Below are 19,474 nucleotides of genomic sequence, written 5' to 3'. Positions count from 1 at the left end.
TCTTTTCTAACTTAATACTTTAAAAATTTCATGTTAATTAGTAGCATACTTTTTTTAGGTGCCTATTTATGTGACAGATACAGCTAGTCCCACATTTGGGAGCAATCATTGCTTCTCCTTCCTTTGGGCACAATTCAAAGAATTTTGAACGTTGATATTTTCCCTGAGTCAGTTCACTGTACCCTTCTCCCTGCTACCACCTGTCCTGATGTTGCCCTACCAAGTACAACTTTCCAGCTGTTCTAGATTGAAGTATATCATTTGGGAAGGTGCTTAGAGCAAAACTACTCACTCTCAACACCCTCTCCCCCCACATGATTTTTATCTATTTCTTCTTAGCTGTATAACTTAGGTTTTTTTTTTTTTGTTTTTACCAAGTCCTGGGTCTTTTTGATGTTTGAAACCAATAATCCATTATCTGTTTTCTCAGGGCTTCCATCGATAAACTGCAAACTTAATTGCCTCTTAAGGTCTGCACCAGTGTTTTCTTTCACACTATAAAACACAAATTCCATTTGGTCATGCTTATAATTCCAATTCGCTGTTTTCTTAATTTAATCTATCTATGCTTCACCACTCCACCCAGGTCTCAGAATAATCTTGGGGGAATTTTCATTTATTTTGAATAATCCTGAGGTTTTCTTATTTTTTGTATTTTTTGTATTTTGTATTTTGTATTTTGTATTTCTCCCAGTTATCCTCATGAAACCCTACTATTTTTGATTCAGTCCCCAGAGTTTATGCCTCTGGGCTAGTTTATAGGGTAGACTTTCATAAGGTGCTAACTAGCTTCTCCACCATATGGAGTCTAAGACATATTAGTTCCACATAGGATAGAATTGTGGAAATTTCCAGGGTATTAACAGAAATGAAAACTATATCAATTCCTTCTAATGGGTAAATATTTTATTTTCATTTGGGAACCCAATTAAGCTAGGTCCTTACCCAAGGTCTTGCAGACATCTTTCATTATCTTGAATCTGGACTCCAATTCTGGATTGTGTGGTCATTTTAGAATACTCCAAGACAGACTTTTCTATGAAGGAAAATCAGCACATGATAGATATAATCTATGGCAAACAGTCTGAAAAAAAGCATGTGGCATAGAACTTCCTAAAGCATATTACTTGGTGTTCTTTTAAGAATATTGTGGTAAGAGAAAACACACTAAAATCAATGCCATAGAGCATTTTATTTTATATCTTTTTATTTATGCTTGTTGTATTTTAAGTTTTCAGAGAAGTATTAAGAAAATCTGAGGGTGACTCAGTATTATCTCACATGACAGACTAGGGAGGTGGGATTCCCGAAGCTGGGACTGCTAAAAATGAAAATTACATTGGAATCTTGGCAAGCCCTGTAAAATCTCAGCACCTCCTTTTCATAGTTGATTAAGCAGCACATACTATATGTAAAATCCCATATCACCTGTTAGCTTGGCGAAATGGCAAAAGAGATTGGGTTACAGATCAAATAAAAGAGTCATACACTGGTAAGAGTACTAGTCTAGGTAATAGGAGACCCAGGTTCTAGTTCTAATCTGTGGCTGATCTGCTATGAGATCTTAGACAAATACTTATATGCTGTGTATCTTAGAAGTTATCATATCTACCCACAGGTTTGTTTTTTTGAGAACAAAATCAGATAATAGATATAAAAATTTGGAAAATGTCAAGTATCACAATAATGGGAGGTTTTAGTATTTAAGACAGGGATGATTTTGTGAGGGCATGAGTTGGAAAGTGTTGATTTTTTTTTTTTGTCCTTCATTCTTAAAGACCATGACATCAGGAAGGTGATACCATGACAAGTACATGAATTGGATTTGAGTGAGGTGGGGCCACACTTCCTCACTTCCTCCTCCAGAGTCATCTGGTTCAGTGGCCTGGAGATGGCAATCGGTATTAAGTGACTTGCCCAAGGTCACAAAACTAATAGCCAAGCATCAAGTGACTGAGGTGAGATTCAAATTCCTATCCTCCTGAATCCAAGGTCAGTGCTCTATCAGTAGACAGAGCACCACCTAGCTGCCCTTATTTAGAAAGTAGGACAGAAAGGTCTAGATCATTGAATACTATTTTAGTATTTAGTAAGGCACCACACTTTAGGAGTATTTAGAGACACCAGCCTTTTAGGGGGTCTTAGAAGGCCAAGGGACAGGAGTTAGGTGAAATGGAGGAAAGAACTACCCAAAAGGCAAATGAAGAGTTATTATAAACTAAATGTTTTCTCTTCGAAGTCTTGTTGAGGGCTCTTCTGGAGGTGAGGGGCCATAGAAGGCCTGAGAATGAGGTCCCAGCGTCACAGCGTTGGTTCAACTGAAGCTAATGTTCAAGGTTAGGAACTGAAAGGTACTTAGAAACTGGAATGGTTCTGTATTCTCATGGATTTGGATGTTTCCTCCAGTGATGGAGATCCACGGTGTCAGAGGGTTACTAAACCATACTTAAGCTTCCCTTTACAGCAGGGGCCCAAATGTCTGTAAAATCATTTGGTCTGGTGCTGCCATGGCAACCACAGGTGGGACTTGAAATTCAATAAATATAGGAGTATTTTAGAAGAGAATTAAACATACATTTAGCAGGCTAATTTTTAAGATGATAATTTTGTATGGCCTGTGAATGATGCTATATACAAATGGTAATTGGTAGAAAAAAGGTTCCCCACTCTTCTCTAGTACTATTATCTGTTCTATTGTATTTTTATTTATTTTGTTAAATATTTCCTTTTTTATATTTTAATCTATTTTGGATTATATTCAGAAGTATTGGGGGAGCAAGGATTCCTGTTTTACATCTTTAATGTAGATTGCAATATTAACGATAAAATTTATAGTACTTTAAGTTTTACAAAGCATTTTACAAAACTATTTCTTTTGATCCTCATTAACAACCCTGGGAGGTAAAAGCTATTATTACACCCATTTTTTAGAGTTTAGGAAACCAAGGCAATAAGAGGTTAAGTGATATCTCCATATGTGTCTGAGACCATATTTAATTGAACTTCTGCCTTCCTGAATCCAGGTCAAATGCTTTCTCAATTGTGGCCACTTACCTGTTATTCCTATATGACTTGTTCATGTCTTCCCATAACTTTGCCATAAGGTCTCAGAAAAGGCTGAGCACCTTCCTCTATTTCTCCTGGCAATTACAATACCACCAATGGAGTTCTTGGACTATCTTTTAGTTATTATGCAACTTATCAACACAACTTCTATTTCTAGTATACATTTCTTTTATTTCAGTTCTTCTCTATCATTGGTTATATTACTGTTTTTATAAAGAGCTAACAGCAAAAAAAGGATTGGTTTCTTAAGTAGGTGGTTGTTTATCTTTATACTGCTTGCCTGCTATTAATGCCTGAAATACCACTATTAAAGATTTTTGTGTCTCCAAAGACCTCCTCTTGAAATTATTATTTCTGAGAAAGATAATTGCTTAAATTATTATCAATTAAGGCCTTAGAAAAAAAGGAATAGTTGACAGACCACTGTGAACAGTTTGGCTTAGTATAAAGAACTCTACTTGGGATCAGAAGACATAGGTTTGGATCTCAGTAACCAATTAGCCTTGGGACAAGTCATTTTATTCCTTTGAGTATCAATTTTCTCATCTATAAAATTAGTGAGGGTTAGACTAGAAGAGATCTCAGACCTTTGAAATTTCTAATGCTTTATGATTTTTGGATACTATGAAGTTGCTTTGGGAGATTTGTTAACTTGAGAGCCGTAAAGACACTGAAAAGCTAGATTAGTCCAGACTTCCTAAACTAGACAATTATGCTTCCCAGCCCTTTTCTTAAAAAACTTCCATCGACTAGAACAAGAAAAATTCTTTGGTCCAATCAGGAAGTAGATAAATAAACCACTCCACCTATATCTCCCCAGCAGTGATGATCTTCTGGACAATTCCTGAAGGGGGTGAATAAAGGCACTGTTCACTTGTTGAAGGGTGTGACTGACCATTTTCCAGGCAGATGCTGATGTTTTTTCCACCAATGTTGGCCAGTGATGGCAGCTGAGGTAAGATAACACCAGCCTGCACAGTTGGTCTTCCAGTACCTCTTACCCTACCAATCTTCCTATAGTCTGGCAAGGAGGGCTCACGAAGTTGATACTCATACTCACCTACCTCTTCCTATCTTTGATCCTCAGTCCTCCATCTTCAGAAGAAATGTATAACCCAAAGGATTTTGCCTTCCGGTCACACTTTCTGCTTTCTCCCTTATACTGTGTGGTCTGGTGGAGAGGTCTATAAGGATATTATTCTATCCCCTAGGCAACAGATTGTACCACAATAATCCCAGAGGAAGGGGAAAGGGCAGCAGCAGAACAGGAAGGCTCTCAGAGTGATAGAAAAGAAAATCAAATTCTAATACAATTCCTCAAAATTTTAATGTCCCTCTACTTTCCCTCACCAGAATAATAGCCAGGAAGCAGTATTTTGCTTGATACTTTGCTGTTATTTTTTTCCTCCATGTTTTTATGCTAAGCAGAGAAAAATGGTTTAGTCCATGTAGAAATAGACTCTTTGTGTGAAGACCTGGCCTGAACTTGTACTTACTCGAATTGGGTCAGGAATGTTTAGAAGATAAATAGGGAGATGGGGTAGGGGTTCATACTAAAGACATGGTTTCTTAGTACAGTGGCTCCTTAGTGCCATTGCTTGCTTGTTTTACAAGTACAGTGATTGGGATTTGCATCTTTGCCAGGCAATATCATGAAAAAGTGGGTGGGGTTTGTCTTCAGCACCTTCTTGACAGGATCTCAGGCTCCAAGATCATTCCTTCCTCCTGCCTTCCAAAACTCCTATCAGTGTTTGCATAACTGTCTGAAGGGTAGTCTTTAATGGGAAGGAGAGCTTTTCAAGTGTCTTCTTTTGACTTCTATTATTTCCTCCTAGGTAATTTTATTTAGTCCCACAGCTTCAACTACTGCTTCTACACAGATGACCTCTAATCTAGTCAGTCCTGACATCTTTAAACTCCAAATCTACACCTCCAAGTACCTAAAAGCCCATGTACTTGAGCTCTTCCCCCTCACCCCCACCCAGGATATTTGGAGAGTGTGCCATACAATAGAAAGAACAACTATATTTAGACCTACAGGATCTGACTTTGGGAAATCAATCACAAGCATTTTCCCCCTTGTAAACTACCATGTTAGATGTTAAAAATCCAAAAGTCCTTGTCCTCTCATTCCATTAGGGAAGGCAACATTACACATATACATGCAAAATAAGAACAAGGTAATTTTGAGGTGAAGACAGCATAGAGTACTGGTCCTGGAGTCAGGGAGACCTGCATTTAAATCTGGTCTCAGATATTTACTAGCTGTGTGACCCTGTGTCCAGTATGACCCTCAGTTTCTTTATAAAATGAACCAGAGAGGGAAATGGACAATCACTCTAATATCTTTCCCAAGAAAACCCCCAATGAGGTCATGAACCAGAAATGACTGAACAACAACAAAATAAAAAGTTACTACTAGAACTCTTAGTTCAGTAACTGCTACAACCAAAACATCCATCAACCAAAACTCTTTACATTCAATTTCTGAGCTTTTAAAATAATGTTTGAAAGCAAGTAGTTATTTATGGGAACAGTGTACAAAGTGAAAGGAGTAATAAATTTGGGATAAAGGACCTGAGTTTAAACCTTGGATATTCTGGGTGATACTGAGCAAGTTTTTTATATAGGGCTCCATTTTTTCATTTGTAATATGATAGGGTTGGTCTAGATTAGTAGTTCTTCAACTTATTTCTTACAACAAAGACCTTTTACACTCTTAAAAATGATTGAGAAAGGGGCAACCATGCAGTGCAGTGGACAGAGCACCTGCCCTAGAGTCAGGAGAACCTGAATTCAAATTTGACCTCACATACTTAACTTTTACTAGTAGGGTGACCCTGGGCAAGTCACTTAACCATAATTGTCTCCCAAATTGAGGAACCTAAAGAGCTTTTGTTTTTGTGGATTATATCTATCAGTATAATTAATCTAAAACTAACAATAAAACTCATTACAATTATGTAGGTGATTCTTTTTTAATGAAAATAATTATATTTTCCAAAACAAAACAATTGAGTGAGAAGTCATTGTTTTATATATTTTTGTAAATCTCTTTAATGTTTGGTTTCATAGAAGACATCTGGATTCTTATATCTACTTCTGCATTCAATCAGTTGCTATATGTTGTTTTAGTTGAAGCATATGAAGAAAATTAAGCTTTATATAGATATGCTGTTAGAAAAGGGAAGTGTTTTAAAAAAATTATAGTATTGTTATAAAAAAAAGTTTTGGTCTTATGAATTCCTGAAAGGGTCTTGGGGACTCCCATAAGTCTTAAGACCACACTTTGAGCCCACACTGGTTAAATAAGTTCTAAGGTTTCTTCCAGATACTCTGTTCCCTGATGTTATTGGTCCTCTAGTCAGAGCTGCAGTTGGTTAGCTGGGCAACACAGCTCATCCTTCTGTCCGTCCTTCTTTCTTTTTTTCTTCCTCCTGCATAGGGTTTACCAGCCCTAAATCTTTCTGGCTTGCTTTGATTGGCCAACAATAGATCCCAGGTCAACCCCACCTGGTCATAGTTTGGGTCCTAACTGATTTAGAGTGAATGTAAACAGCAATTATTTCTATTTTGGCCAGACACCCTGAGCATCTTCCCTTCCCCTTCGACTGATTTTGTCTATATAAAAGAGGCCATTCTTTGTTTCGTGTTTTTTTTCTTATCTGCCTCAATCAAGGAATGGGTGTTGCCTCAGTCAAACGGAGACCTGATAAAGACCTTAGTTTAAAAGGCCAAGGTTGCCCACTGCATCTAGGGTCACTTCCAGTCTATTGGGACTGGAGTCCCCAGTCCAGACAGTGGGGGGAAAAAACTGATGACTTTGCACAGCTTTCCCTTACTTAAACACATTCGACTTGCATGTCATAGCATCACTTCCCTGATATCAAGGTCCTCTTTGAGAAGGAAAGACAAATCACAAGTCTTACCCCTTCCCTCCCCCGCACTGTCTTCTCCAACTTCTTCCTACCTCTAACATCAACAACAAAAACAAAACCAGAAAAAAATTGGGAAAACATTTTCATGAATTCAAGATCCTGAAGGTTCCAGATGGGATTCACAGATGCCACCTGTACCCACAACATCAAAGACAAAATAAAGTATATCCAAACTCTTGAGCATTCTTCTTTTTATAAACCAGATTTTTTTTAAGGTTTTTGCAAGGCAATGGTGTTAAGTAGCTTGCCCAAGGCCACACAGCTAGGTAATTATTAAATGTCTGAGGCTGGATTTGAACTCAGGTACTCCTGACTCCGGGGCTGGTGCTCTATCCACTGTGCCACCTAGCCGTTCCTATAAACCAGAATACTTAAGGCTTTTTTTTTAGAGAAATAGCAATTACCTTTAACCATCACTTTACAGAGCACTTTTCCCAAAACAATACTGTGAAGTAGGTAGTGTGAATATTATATCTTCATTTAACAAATAGGGACTTGATCTACTTTAGCTATAAAAAGAGCATCTTATGATGCAATTGGAAAGTAATCTCTTACTTAGAGGCTCCTTTTAGACATAGCCTAAGAACCCAATTACTTTCAATTTCATAATAAATGCTCAAGAGTAGGCAAAATTTCAACCTAAGAACTGACAGCAGAGAAATTTGGTACCTAATTCTGGAAGAGAGGTGAACAAGACACTAATCAGTTCATAAGAATAAATCAATAACTAAGCTGGTAAAAGGTTCAGTAGATGAAAAAAGTTTAAACTATTGTCTAAAATTAGGTTTTGGAACTTAGGTAAATTTTGATTACTTGTTTCTTTTGTAGCAAAGTAACAAGGAGAAAGAAGGAAACCAACATTGATAGGCTCCAGGTGCTAGCCACTGTGCCAAGTACCACAAGTATTTCATTTGATCCTCACAACAACCCTAAGGAGGGGAGATGCTTTTAGGACCCCCATTTCAAAGTTGACGCAGCTGAGGAAGAAAAAAGTTGTCACTTGCTCAGGGTTACCTGGCTAGATTGGAACACAGGTATTCCTGACTCTAGGCCTGGCACTCTATCCAGTGTACCACAGTTACCAAGGATAAACAAGAGTAAACAATTGTTTGTTGTGTTTGTATTTTAATATAAAGTAGGAAAAAAGAATGAGTTTCTATTTTTCTGATCTTAGTTTTTTATTGTCTTAGACAATACTAAATATTTAAACTAAGTAGGACAGAATGAAACAACAGATCATTTACTTGAATCCCTCCTGATAGATGCCAAATGGAATTGATTTTATGTTGGCAAAAAATTGGCAATACTTACCAAGGTGCTGTAAAATAGCCAATAGTGGATAACAGCACCCCAAAAGGATCAAGACTACAAATCCCTATTGTTAAGCAGAAACTGTTCAATTAAACTCATCTTGGCTGAGATCCAAACTTTTGCAAACACAGTACATCAGACATGATGATTTCAATACATCAGAGAACCTGAGAGCATGAAGGAATCTAGACATCTAATGATGAACATTGTGACTGCATCTTCAGTTTTCTTTTTTAAACAATAATATTCATAAATTTATAAAATTCATAATATATAGAACATATATTGATATATACTGATAATACATTCTTATACATAACAATAAATTTACAACTAAGTTAAAACAAATCATTCATCTTAATATGCACCAGCTCTGTCAGAAATTTTTGGCTCAGGGACAGCTAGGTGGTGCAGGGGATAGATTATCAGCCCTACAGTCAGAAGGACTTGAGTTCAAATCCAGCCTCAGACAATTAATACTTAGCAGTGTGACCTAATCCCATTGCCTGGCCAAAAAATTTTTTTGAAAATTTTTTTGACTTTTAAGAGTACCATTTAAAATAGCATTCCCAGCCTCAAGGAAGGAAGGACCGCACTGGAACCATTCCAGAGATGGATGGCTTTCTGAATCCTGATGATCTCTAGAAAAGCAACTTTTTCTTTATAATCAAACTTTGAATTTGTGGGCAGACTTCCCATGGTGAACTTTGGGGAGAACATAGTTAAGAATTGCACAGGAAGGGAAGACACAGAGGAATTGTGATCCATATCCCTGGAAAGATCTCCTGAAACCATTTGAGGAACTTTGAGGTGTGTGGCAATGTGGAATGGTATATATTAGTCCTAGAGTCAGGAAGACCTGGGTTTATAGCTTCAATCTGATATATCTTTTAAAGATGATAAAATACAGAACAAATGCTGATGTACATCAGTGATAGGTAGCAGAAAGCATTTCCACACAGAAGATACACTATACTGATGAAATCACATCCAGATGCCCTCAAATGTATTTTTTCTTGTAGGCATGGAACTTTATGCTCTGAGCAGTTTGTTTCTGCTTCTAGTTTCTTTATCTAGAAGGTGAGGAAGTAGAGTTAGACCTCTCCCAGTTTTAATATCCTATTTAGTTTATGGTTTATTTGGTGGAATTATTGGAGTTTGTCACCAGTATTCCTAAAAGAATCTTTTATATACCTGAAATGACCATCTTACACTTTTCTTCTGGGAAAAGAACTGCAACTTTGATAGACAATATATCATCATACTCTTCATATGCTTTATCTTTATTTTACTGTTGAAACCAATTTCTAAGATTAAGGAGGGAACCCACATTCTCCTTATAGCCAGAATAAGAGAACTTAAATCAACATTTTTGCTTTTAAAGTCCTTTTGATTGTTATCTTTACCTCAATACCAAATTCAAGAGACACTCTACATGACTGTGAAACATTTACAGAAGAAAAATTCTAAAACCAAAGCTCATTTCAAATCAGTAGAAGTGAGACTCTAGTCAAGAGGATATGAAAGACCACAGAGAAACATAACTTTCCCACACACTTTCCTACAGTTGATATCTGAAAAGGACATCAAGACCAATAATATAGAAAACCAGAAAAACAGAAGCTCCTCTATCCAGGTAATACAAAAAGAAAGCTAGAATCAAAAGAAACAAATAAGAGGTGGTGTATCTATGAAGCTAGCTAAAAATATGGTGAAAGAGAAAGAAAGTGAAGGATGAGGGAAGGACTACATTAGGTGCCCCTAGTGGTACATGAGGTTCCCTAAGTGGTCCTAAAGGAAGCTGGTTTTTGGACAGAGGGCTCACAAGCCAGTACAAGTTCTAATAAGGGCTAAGCTTGACCCAGGACCCAACCTGTTAGAACAGAAGCAGGGGAGAGACTTAGCCCCTGTGAGTCATTATGCCAGGAGACAGAGACTTCTGAAGAGTCCTTAGAGCTATAGCAGGAACCAGGACCAAAACAGCACCTATAAGAAAGTGCAGCAGTAATTATGCAGGAGGAGATCTAAGCTTGGCATGATGACCAGTGTTTAATTAGAATCTGTGAAGACCATAGCAAAGGAAACCGGCATAGGTCAGAATCTGAAGAGATCTGCCAGCAAACTGAGATGAAACAGAAGGTGGGGGCCTCACACCAGCCACCATCCAGTTCAGTTGTGGCATACTTATTAGAACAGAACCAAACAAGGTCTACCTGGGCCCAACATCTATAGACAGAACTTCAAAAAAAAGGGGGGGGGAGATTTCTTGGCCATTAAAGACTTTTAAGAATGCCTGGACAAAATACAGCAAGAGAAATTATAAATGAAATCAAAGTTTGGGAGAAAAAAATGGAGAGGAATCTAAAGCAGATAAGAGATAGAAAACCTTACCTATGTAAATGAACTCCTTGAAAAATCGAATGGAGTATGATGAAATAATGACTTTATGGGGAAACAAAATATATGAGAGCTAAGTCAAAAGGCTGGGGGGGGAAATATCAAAAACAAATGATTTGGAAAAAGTCTGACAATTTGAGAATTATCTGATTCCCTGAAAACCAAGATTAAATACAAAACCAGATCATTTTCAAGAAATCAATTAAAAAAACCTGCTGAAATCTAATAGATCCAAATGACAAAATGAAAATACAAAGAACTTGCTAATCATCTTCTGAAGGAAACTCCAAACTGAAAACACCTAGGAATGTCATAATCAAAATCCAAAACTTTCAAATAAAAAAAAAATGCCAACACAGGTTAGAATTCAAGTACCAAAGGGCTACAGCCCTTTGTAGACCATGCTACAACTACTGTAAAGGAGAATAAAATCTTGAAATACAGTCTTCAAAGAGGCAAAAGTAAAAAGTTTATAGTCAAAAATAATTTAATCTGCAAAAAGTAAATGTGTATATATCTATATATACACACACACAATTAGGAAAAGCTAAACTCTAAATTGTTGTTTTAATATTGTCCATTTCTTCATGACCCTGGCAAGGATTCCATTTCCTTTTCCAGATTATTTTACAGATGAGGAAAACTGAGGCAACCAGGGTTAAACGACTTGCCCAGAGCCATACAACTGCTACTTAGTGTCTGAGAATGGATTTAAACTAAGCTATTCGTGACTCCAGGCCCTGTGCTCTATCTACTTTGTCTCCTAGTTGCCCTAAAACATTTAAGTGATTTCATTCTAATGAAAGAAGACACATAAGTGCCCCTATGACTTTCAAGGGTCACAGAAGGGTGAGGCAAGACAGAACAATATAGGCCTATTGGGTGGGTTTTATTCTGTTTGAATGTTTTTTAAGGAGGGGAAGGAAAAAAATACTTGCTATCTGAAATAAATGGGGTTTATGAGAATATATAAATATGAAAAAATTTCACAAACATTCTTATATGAACTCAGTAAAGAATGGTTGAACTCATAAACAGAATTGGGTGTAGAAATACATTTAACTCAACAAGAAAGTAGGCAGGACCAGGTAAAGGAGTTAAGAGTACTGAAGGGAAAATACAGTCAGGAAGGGGAGAATCACAAATAAAATAATCTTCCCCTTCAAAGAGGTGCTCAAAAAAAGATGGTTAAAAAGAGAGAAAAATGAAAGAAACTTCAAGATCTGGGATTAGTGAATAAAGGTGAGAAGATCAGGAATAGATCACTCTGACTATAGATAACTAGTGTTGAAAAGATTAATTTTCTTTCCCCCCCTTTTTTCTCTTTGTAAAGAAAGTGGTGGACAAAGAGAGAAAAATAGAAATATATAATTACCAATCATAACAGTGAATACAAATGATATATGCTCACAAAATGGAGCAGCAGAGTTGACTGAATCCTAAAATATATTGTTTTTAGCACATTTGAAATGTAAAGATTCAGACAGTTAAAATGAAGAGCTGGAAAGGAATTTATTATGCTTTTAGATGAATTCAAATCAACTGAATCAGTTTTAGTTTGTTTAGTAGACAATTTATTTTGATAAACTTGCTTGATAACAAAAATACAAGTGAAGAAAATTATGTTCATTTTATACAGCTTGTATTAACAATTTGTTTGAAATTATTAATTGAAAAATGTTATAACCAATTAAAAAAACAATCCTTTAATAAAGTTTGGGATAATATACAGACTTTTAGCATGAACTTTAAAATCTCTTGAGGTGATAACAACCATGAACTCTTTTATTTGGATTCCTACCCAAGCAAACTTTTTTTTCCTTCATATATTTTTTTATCCTTCAAAACTTTCCATAAGTAAAGCTTCCTTTTTAAAAATTGTTATCATATTTTTCTTTTATCTCTCTGTACACATATACATACATATATATATATGTGTGTGTGTGCATGTGTGTTTTGTATATTTATATTTATTGCAGGAAGGGGCAAACTTAGATTCTGGATAAACAGTTATAATAGTCATAAAAACTTATGACCAAAGTTTTTTACACAAAAAAAAAATGCTACATGTGTTCTTCTAATGAAGCCCACACTTAAAATAAAATTGAGATAAAACTTCTTGAAAGCTAAAGCACATTCACCATTTTTTCCAGGGCCTTTCTTCCAAATCAATAGGTGTAATGCTTGATACTAGGACTTCCATTTAAAATGAATTATTTATTCACAAAATGTCAAATAGGGCTATCAAACCTTTGGGCAAAAGGATGAAAATCAATTAGGTGTTTTGGTCATCTAGAATAAGATAAGAGCTGTCCTTCAAAAACAAACAAAAACAAAACAAAGTAGGTGGAGTCAAAGAAAATTACATAAACACATTAAAAACATAGAACATGGATTACCTTTGGAAAGAACCATAATGAAACAATTGTTTTTAATGAATTGAAGTTTAAATGTTTACAGATACTTAGGAACTTCCAATAGGAACTTCCTAGAGTTTAAAACTAATTAAACCTTGTGCAAATAAAACCTATAAATAGTTTTCAGCAGATTTTACAGTGATGCTCTTAGGTATGAAAAAATGTACACAACTTTAAAAACAAAGAAACAGACAAAAGTTTGACAAATGATTGCACCATAAACAGTGTTTTATATACAGTTTACAAGATATGATTTTTCTGCTATAAATTAATACTGTACTATATAGTACTTAATATAGTGACCTTATTAAAGGCAAATGCCAATAGTTGTCTATTTTTTCACTTACAGGATTTATAGATTTCTTTATGTAAATGGTTTCATTTCCATATTTGGACCAGAGTCCAAAGATTTGACTTCACATACTACTAGATGAAGTTGGGATTGCTTTGCTCCTGGGTTTATAAGCCAGTGGGTCTGGCCAGTAGATGTTTTCAACTCATTGGTCATTCACACACTGGGTATTTTCCAAGATGATAGATGAAATTAGAGACATTTTGATGGTTTTGATAACAGATACTAAACAAAACCTTAAGACTTGTCATCTTACACATAATACCTTTGTAAGTGAAGAAAGTAAACAAGTGGGGAAATTCTTAGCAGCTGAGAAACTCTCTCTCCCCATGCCCATGATCCAGTTAAAATATTTTTGAAACTATTTACAATAAGATTGATCTTTTGGAAGAAGAAAAGCTCTTAGTCATATCATAAATTAATTTGAACCATATTTTGCTAACACTTTATTCAGTGGTATAATGGTTATTTCCAAAGCTTCACTTCTAAGTGACCGATTTTATTTGAGGACCCACCAAATTTCAATAGGCATAGCAACCTAGCAATCAAAGTCCAGAGAACACGTCCAGTAGTATTCTTATAATTGGATAAACATCATAATACTTTAGAAAAATTTGTTTTCTTGCTAAGGTAATGTCACCTTAGAAATGAAAAAAAAAGAAATTACAGTTGGGGAATACTCCACAGATATAACAATCCAAGAACTCCCAAAGCAAAAGTGAGCTGATATACTGGGGTTTAACACTAAAATGTTTCTTAATTAATAGTGGAGGTATATGAATGTGATTAGGTAAAGTTGAACTTAATTAGAATTTCTGTTTTCTTATTTGACTAGGGAACCACTCCTTTACCTTCCAGCATCCATTTCCACTAAGTAATTCCATGTATACTTCAAAATACAATGTGACTTCCAGAAAAATTGCCCTCTGCAACAATTATTTAGGCATGTAACTCTTTTAACAGCTATATTTGGTTTGCCACTTCATTGAAAAGATCAAAAATTTGACTTTTACTGTCCCCCCAAAATGCCCCAATCCACTACACAAAGGGGAGAATATCGGGAGAATATCAACAGTGTGCAAATTTGGAGGGGGGAAAATGAATTGAGGGAAGTGAGAAAGGAAGGGAAATTAGGGAAACAGAGACACATCTATTTGTGGTTTAAGGTTTAGCTAAAGTCTCTTTTAGGAAGAAACTTAAGTTGTGGGTTTAGATAACCCTTAAAAGTAAATGCACATTTTAAAATGTTAGCTGTTAGCAAAAAAGGCATATAAAATAAAAAGGTATTGCTCAGGTTTTTGATGGAGATGAATTAATAATGTTTAGAGGTGGAACAAATATAAGTTCATTTTTTATGGAAATATGTATTTAGTATTTATAAATGACCAAAATACTGCTGTCTATTCACTAGTGAGCTTTGTATTTATGTAGAGTTGCTGTGCTTAAACCTAGATCAATGCATTATTAATGTAACAGATAAAGCAAGTAGAAAAGAGAATCTTTGTACAACAGACAACAATTGATAATAATTTATATAGTGTCAGATTTCCCAAATTTGGGTTTGAAGTGTGACATGATCTTGCCTTCTACCCTCATATACAAATAAATTAACCATACAAAGAATCTTTAGCTTAACTTAAAATTGCACCTAGAAAAGTATGGGATTATTTGTACCTATTACAAAAACCTGTTAAAATCAAGGGCTGCTACAAAGAATGAGGTAAACTGAAGACTCTCTCCACGCTGCAGCCTTCAGAGAAATGGCTTTTTTTCTATTGAATTCTAGGTTTGCACACCACAGTGTTTTGCTAGCAAAGCATTCCAAGTTCTCTTCCAGGAACTGTGTAGGTATATATATGTATATAGACATATATATACATATATATATACATATATATATATATATATATACACATACATACACACATACACATACACACACTGTATACTGCATCAGCAAAATATATATATATATAATATATATTTATATAAATATAAGGAAGATTCCCCCCCACCCCAAAAGAACATATTTCTTAATGTTTTCTTGTTGAATTTTTTCTTAAACACAGAGAATGGAGAATTTAAGAGTTTTTTTTCAACACATATTTTAGCAAACACATTTTGATCTATTGGCTTCTTGGTGCAGTAATGCAACAGCAATTCATCTGGGGGCCAAAGGTTTATCTTATCACAAGGGAATTTTGTACATTAATATCTTAGGAAGTGAGGCCAGCCCCACTTGAACTTTCTTGCAATCATCTGGTCCACCATTAGTTCATAAATACTTTTAAAAAACGAATCAGACAAAAACGGAACGGTACAGTCACTTAGGGTCATATGCTTTTCAGTATAAAGCATTCTTCTTCACTAGGTTGCTATCACAGTGCAGACCTGACTGCCTGAATATGCTCAGGAGATTTAGTCAATGTTGTCTGTATTTGGTTATGGAAAAGGCTCTCCATTTTAATCCAAAGTGCATAGTGAGAACGAGTCAACACATTTCTCTTTTCAGTATCAGCTTCATCTAAGCATCCTCCTGAGAATAGAACTACTCAGATGCCTTGCCTTCGTCCTTCCCACCCTCCATCTTTCCCACAAAAAAAGTCAAGCAGTTTAGACATTCATCAGCCAGGTAAACAAACTTTGCCAGCAAATAGAAGTCCCACTATTGTAAAGAAAATTGATAAGACAAATAGTACATATGAAGACCCAACTACTGTATTGTTGGGCAGTTTATAAGGTTGACCTCCAACTTCATTGATGTAAAATCCTATTGGAAATATTAGGGCAGCCATACAGAAAAGGATCACTGTAAAACAAACCAAAAAATCAGAAATTAGTGATGTAGTTTGGTGATTTGAAAAACAATGACAATTTGGCAAAAAGGCATTTATGAAATTAGTAAAGTCTGATAGAAAGGTGGGGAAATGAGCCAAGGGGATCATTAAAAACATCAATAGTAAATAAACATCTTGCTAAAAGATAGCTTACTATCACACTGATTTGAATATGCCCATCCTTCGAACATAACTATACAAAGAAAAGGATTTATATGACATAGTAACTATATTTTAACCCAGAGTTATTCTTATCACCAATATCTAAATTGTAAAGGATTTTTATTACCTTTGTTAATATAATTTGTTTGATCTACTGAGGATTCTAGTCTTGATTAATTCACTGGTTAAAGATACCAACTTTCTGTTTTCTTTGACTGGATGCTCACTTACAGACCATAAACTTGAAGACAAAGTACAATGTAAAAATATGATGTTATTTAATTTATTACAATATTAAAAAGACTATCAGGTTCTTTTAATCCCACCTTTTAAGAAATGTTCTTCCACTGTTTTGTATGGTTGCAGGTCACAGAACACTGCAATCTCTGAAGAAGTCAAAGTCAAAATTACTCCAAAGGTAAAAGATGCACACACTCAATATGAGCAGGTTGTACATGTACCTACCTACCAGAAATGATAAAGTGGAGCAAAGAATATTATCAAAAAACTATATTAGGAGGAGGAAAAGGAAGAAGAAAATGAAGATGATGATGATAGAATGGTTGCATGGTAAAGAACAGCTTGTGTGCTTCAATGGCATATGTGCAATAGCAACATAACACAAGGAAGGTCCCAGCACATTGTATGGTGCATTTATAGGGCAAGAGTTGCGTGGGATGGGCAAGCAAAGCAGTATACCTCACTGAAGAGAATACCCATATAGATGAGATTTCTGATCCACCTGTATATATTGAATACTCCTTTTATTCTGATTTAAGTCACATCACTTAAAGATAGAACCCTGCTGTGTTCACTAAGATAAAAGTATCTGAGGATATTTCACAATATTGACACAGAAAGGGAAGGAAAGATCCACCACTGCCTACAGACCTTGGGGAATTTAGTAACCATCTAAGATGTGTGTGTGTGTGTGTGTGTGTGTGTGTGTGTGTGTGTATGTATAGTCCAAGTAGCTGCCTCTCATCCTAAACAATGCTCTAAAGAAAATAAAATCCCTCTCAAGTTTCTACACATAGGTTTATAGGGAAAAGTAGATTTAAAATGACCTTTTATTTTGACTGTACAAGAGCAATTAAGTATATTGTGATGAAAAAAGCTGGTCAAAATTCTACTGAACCAGCATAAAAACTTCTTATGTTTGGGTCAACAGCTTATAATATGCTTGTAGAAAGGATTTTAGAAAATTATATCCCATTCTGCTAATTCATAACTCCTAAGTAAAGACTTATGTTTTCAAGAAAATATATTGAGTGTTTTGAAAGGAATTGTAACCCATGTTCCAATATTAATTTTACTAATTCTATCCTTTGTAGCTTAACTATTTTGGGATTTAGAAAATCACACTACAGCACAATGTAAAACAAGGAATAATACAAAACAAGCTGTAGTCATTGCTTGTCAAGAGAAAGGAAAGTGTGGCATAGAAGGAAAATTGGATTTAGTGTTGGAGATCTGGATATGAATATCAAATCTGATATGATACTACCTGTGTGATTTGGGTCAAGTTATTAAACTCTCTGGGCCTCAAGTTTCTTATCTGTAATTAGGAAGGATTGGTTTCGATCTCTAATATCTCTTTCCGGCTCTAATAATTTATAAGATTGAAGCTTTCCATTACCATCACTGTAGCTTCTTTCAAGTTCAGTTTACTTTTTGGATTAAAGGTACTACTTGACAAATGCATTTCACTAAATCATTTTCTAAATTAGACAAATTACAGAATTTATTATGACAATCTGAATAAATAAAAACAAACAAAAATGGGATCTTTTTTGGTTCTTAAAATGGTATCTTAAGGATAAAAGTCTAAATAATAAACACTATAGCACTTTACAATGTTTCAGTGGCATGATTTGTTATTATTTTGTCTTATGGAAAGACAAATATTAATTCATTCTGGAAAACTATCACACTACTTGATTTGTAACTGGAGTTAGATTACTTGAAATACTAGCTAAGACCAACCATTTATTATACTGTTTTTTTTAATGTTCTGTGCCATTTTATTGTCTAGTCAACAGTAAATAATTTTATATAGGCTGCCAATAACCACTTCCCAATCTATTTTTATACAATTTTCTGATGGATTTTGTGACTTAATATGACTTGATAGGAGATCTGGAGCTATAATCTAAGTCTTCAATAACATACAATCTTGTTAAAACACAAGACAGAACCAATTCTTTTTAAAATATCAATTTCTTAATGTTGAAAAAACTGGTTGCTAATTATCTTTTTTTTTTTTTGCAAGGCAAACGGGGTTAAGTGGCTTGCCCAAGGCCACTAGGTAATTATTAAGTGTCTGAGACTGGATTTGAACCCAGGTACTCCTGACTCCAGGGCTGGTGCTTTATTGACTACGCCACCTAGCCACCCCTTGGTTGCTAATTATCTTAATCTTATACCCCAAATCAAGTTAGTAGAGAAATACTTTGGAGAACTGTAGATTTTAAAAGCTGCAAGTTCTGGCAACTGATATACTAATGACCCACCTATCTCCGGTGTAAAATTAATATTCACACTTTACAGTGGTGTAATCAATGAATATATTCATATTGAAATAAACTTTAATATTTTATATGAATTGAATGTCTTCCCAAATGGCAGGAAAAGCATTTCTTACTCAATCTGATCTTGGTTGACATCCAAAACTTATAATCACTTGTAATTCTTAACTTTAAGATAAATTTTGTATCTATACATATATTTTTACTGGTTATAAGGAACTATTAAGTTACTAGAGATTTTTAAAATAATATTGTGATGATGAAACATCTATTAATTTCTGAAGATTCAGAACAAAAACAGGAAACAGTCAGCTTAGATGTGTTGATAGATGAGGAAGAGACAGAAGTTAGAAGAATCAGGAGTTGCAAAGTACAATGAACACTGGTCTCAGAGCCAAAAGACCTTTAAGTCCCAACTTTGTGGTTCCTTAACTTATTAGCTTTGGAACTTGTAATCAATCACTTT

General features: G+C 35.1%; 2 protein-coding genes across 8 annotated transcripts in view; both read right to left on the bottom strand.

Moving 5' to 3' along the window:
* Window positions 1-8,552, bottom strand: part of VWA3A (von Willebrand factor A domain containing 3A) — an 85,454-nt gene extending 76,902 nt beyond the window's left edge. For 2 of the 6 annotated variants that reach the window (XM_074200593.1, XM_074200594.1), the window contains exons 1-3: window positions 4,127-8,552; window positions 946-1,036; window positions 375-495 (exon numbers count right to left, since the gene is read on the bottom strand). In XM_074200593.1, coding sequence (XP_074056694.1) covers window positions 375-495; window positions 946-1,010 — 186 coding nt within the window. In that variant the 5' untranslated portion in view covers window positions 1,011-1,036; window positions 4,127-8,552. The remainder of the gene's footprint in view (window positions 1-374; window positions 496-945; window positions 1,037-4,126) is intronic. The other 4 variants (XM_074200592.1, XM_074200598.1, XM_074200596.1 and 1 more) reach the window with 4 other exon arrangements.
* Window positions 8,553-8,675: 123 nt separating this feature from the next.
* Window positions 8,676-19,474, bottom strand: part of MOSMO (modulator of smoothened) — an 86,759-nt gene continuing 75,960 nt past the window's right edge. For both annotated transcript variants that reach the window (XM_074200600.1, XM_074200599.1), the window contains one exon: window positions 8,676-16,290. In XM_074200600.1, coding sequence (XP_074056701.1) covers window positions 16,106-16,290 — 185 coding nt within the window. In that variant the 3' untranslated portion in view covers window positions 8,676-16,105. The remainder of the gene's footprint in view (window positions 16,291-19,474) is intronic.

Source organism: Macrotis lagotis, chromosome X (assembly GCF_037893015.1).
Source record: "Macrotis lagotis isolate mMagLag1 chromosome X, bilby.v1.9.chrom.fasta, whole genome shotgun sequence".
Lineage (NCBI taxonomy): Eukaryota > Metazoa > Chordata > Mammalia > Peramelemorphia > Peramelidae > Macrotis > Macrotis lagotis.
The sequence above is the reverse complement of the archived record's forward strand: the minus strand, read 5'-3'. Positions and strand labels throughout refer to the sequence as shown.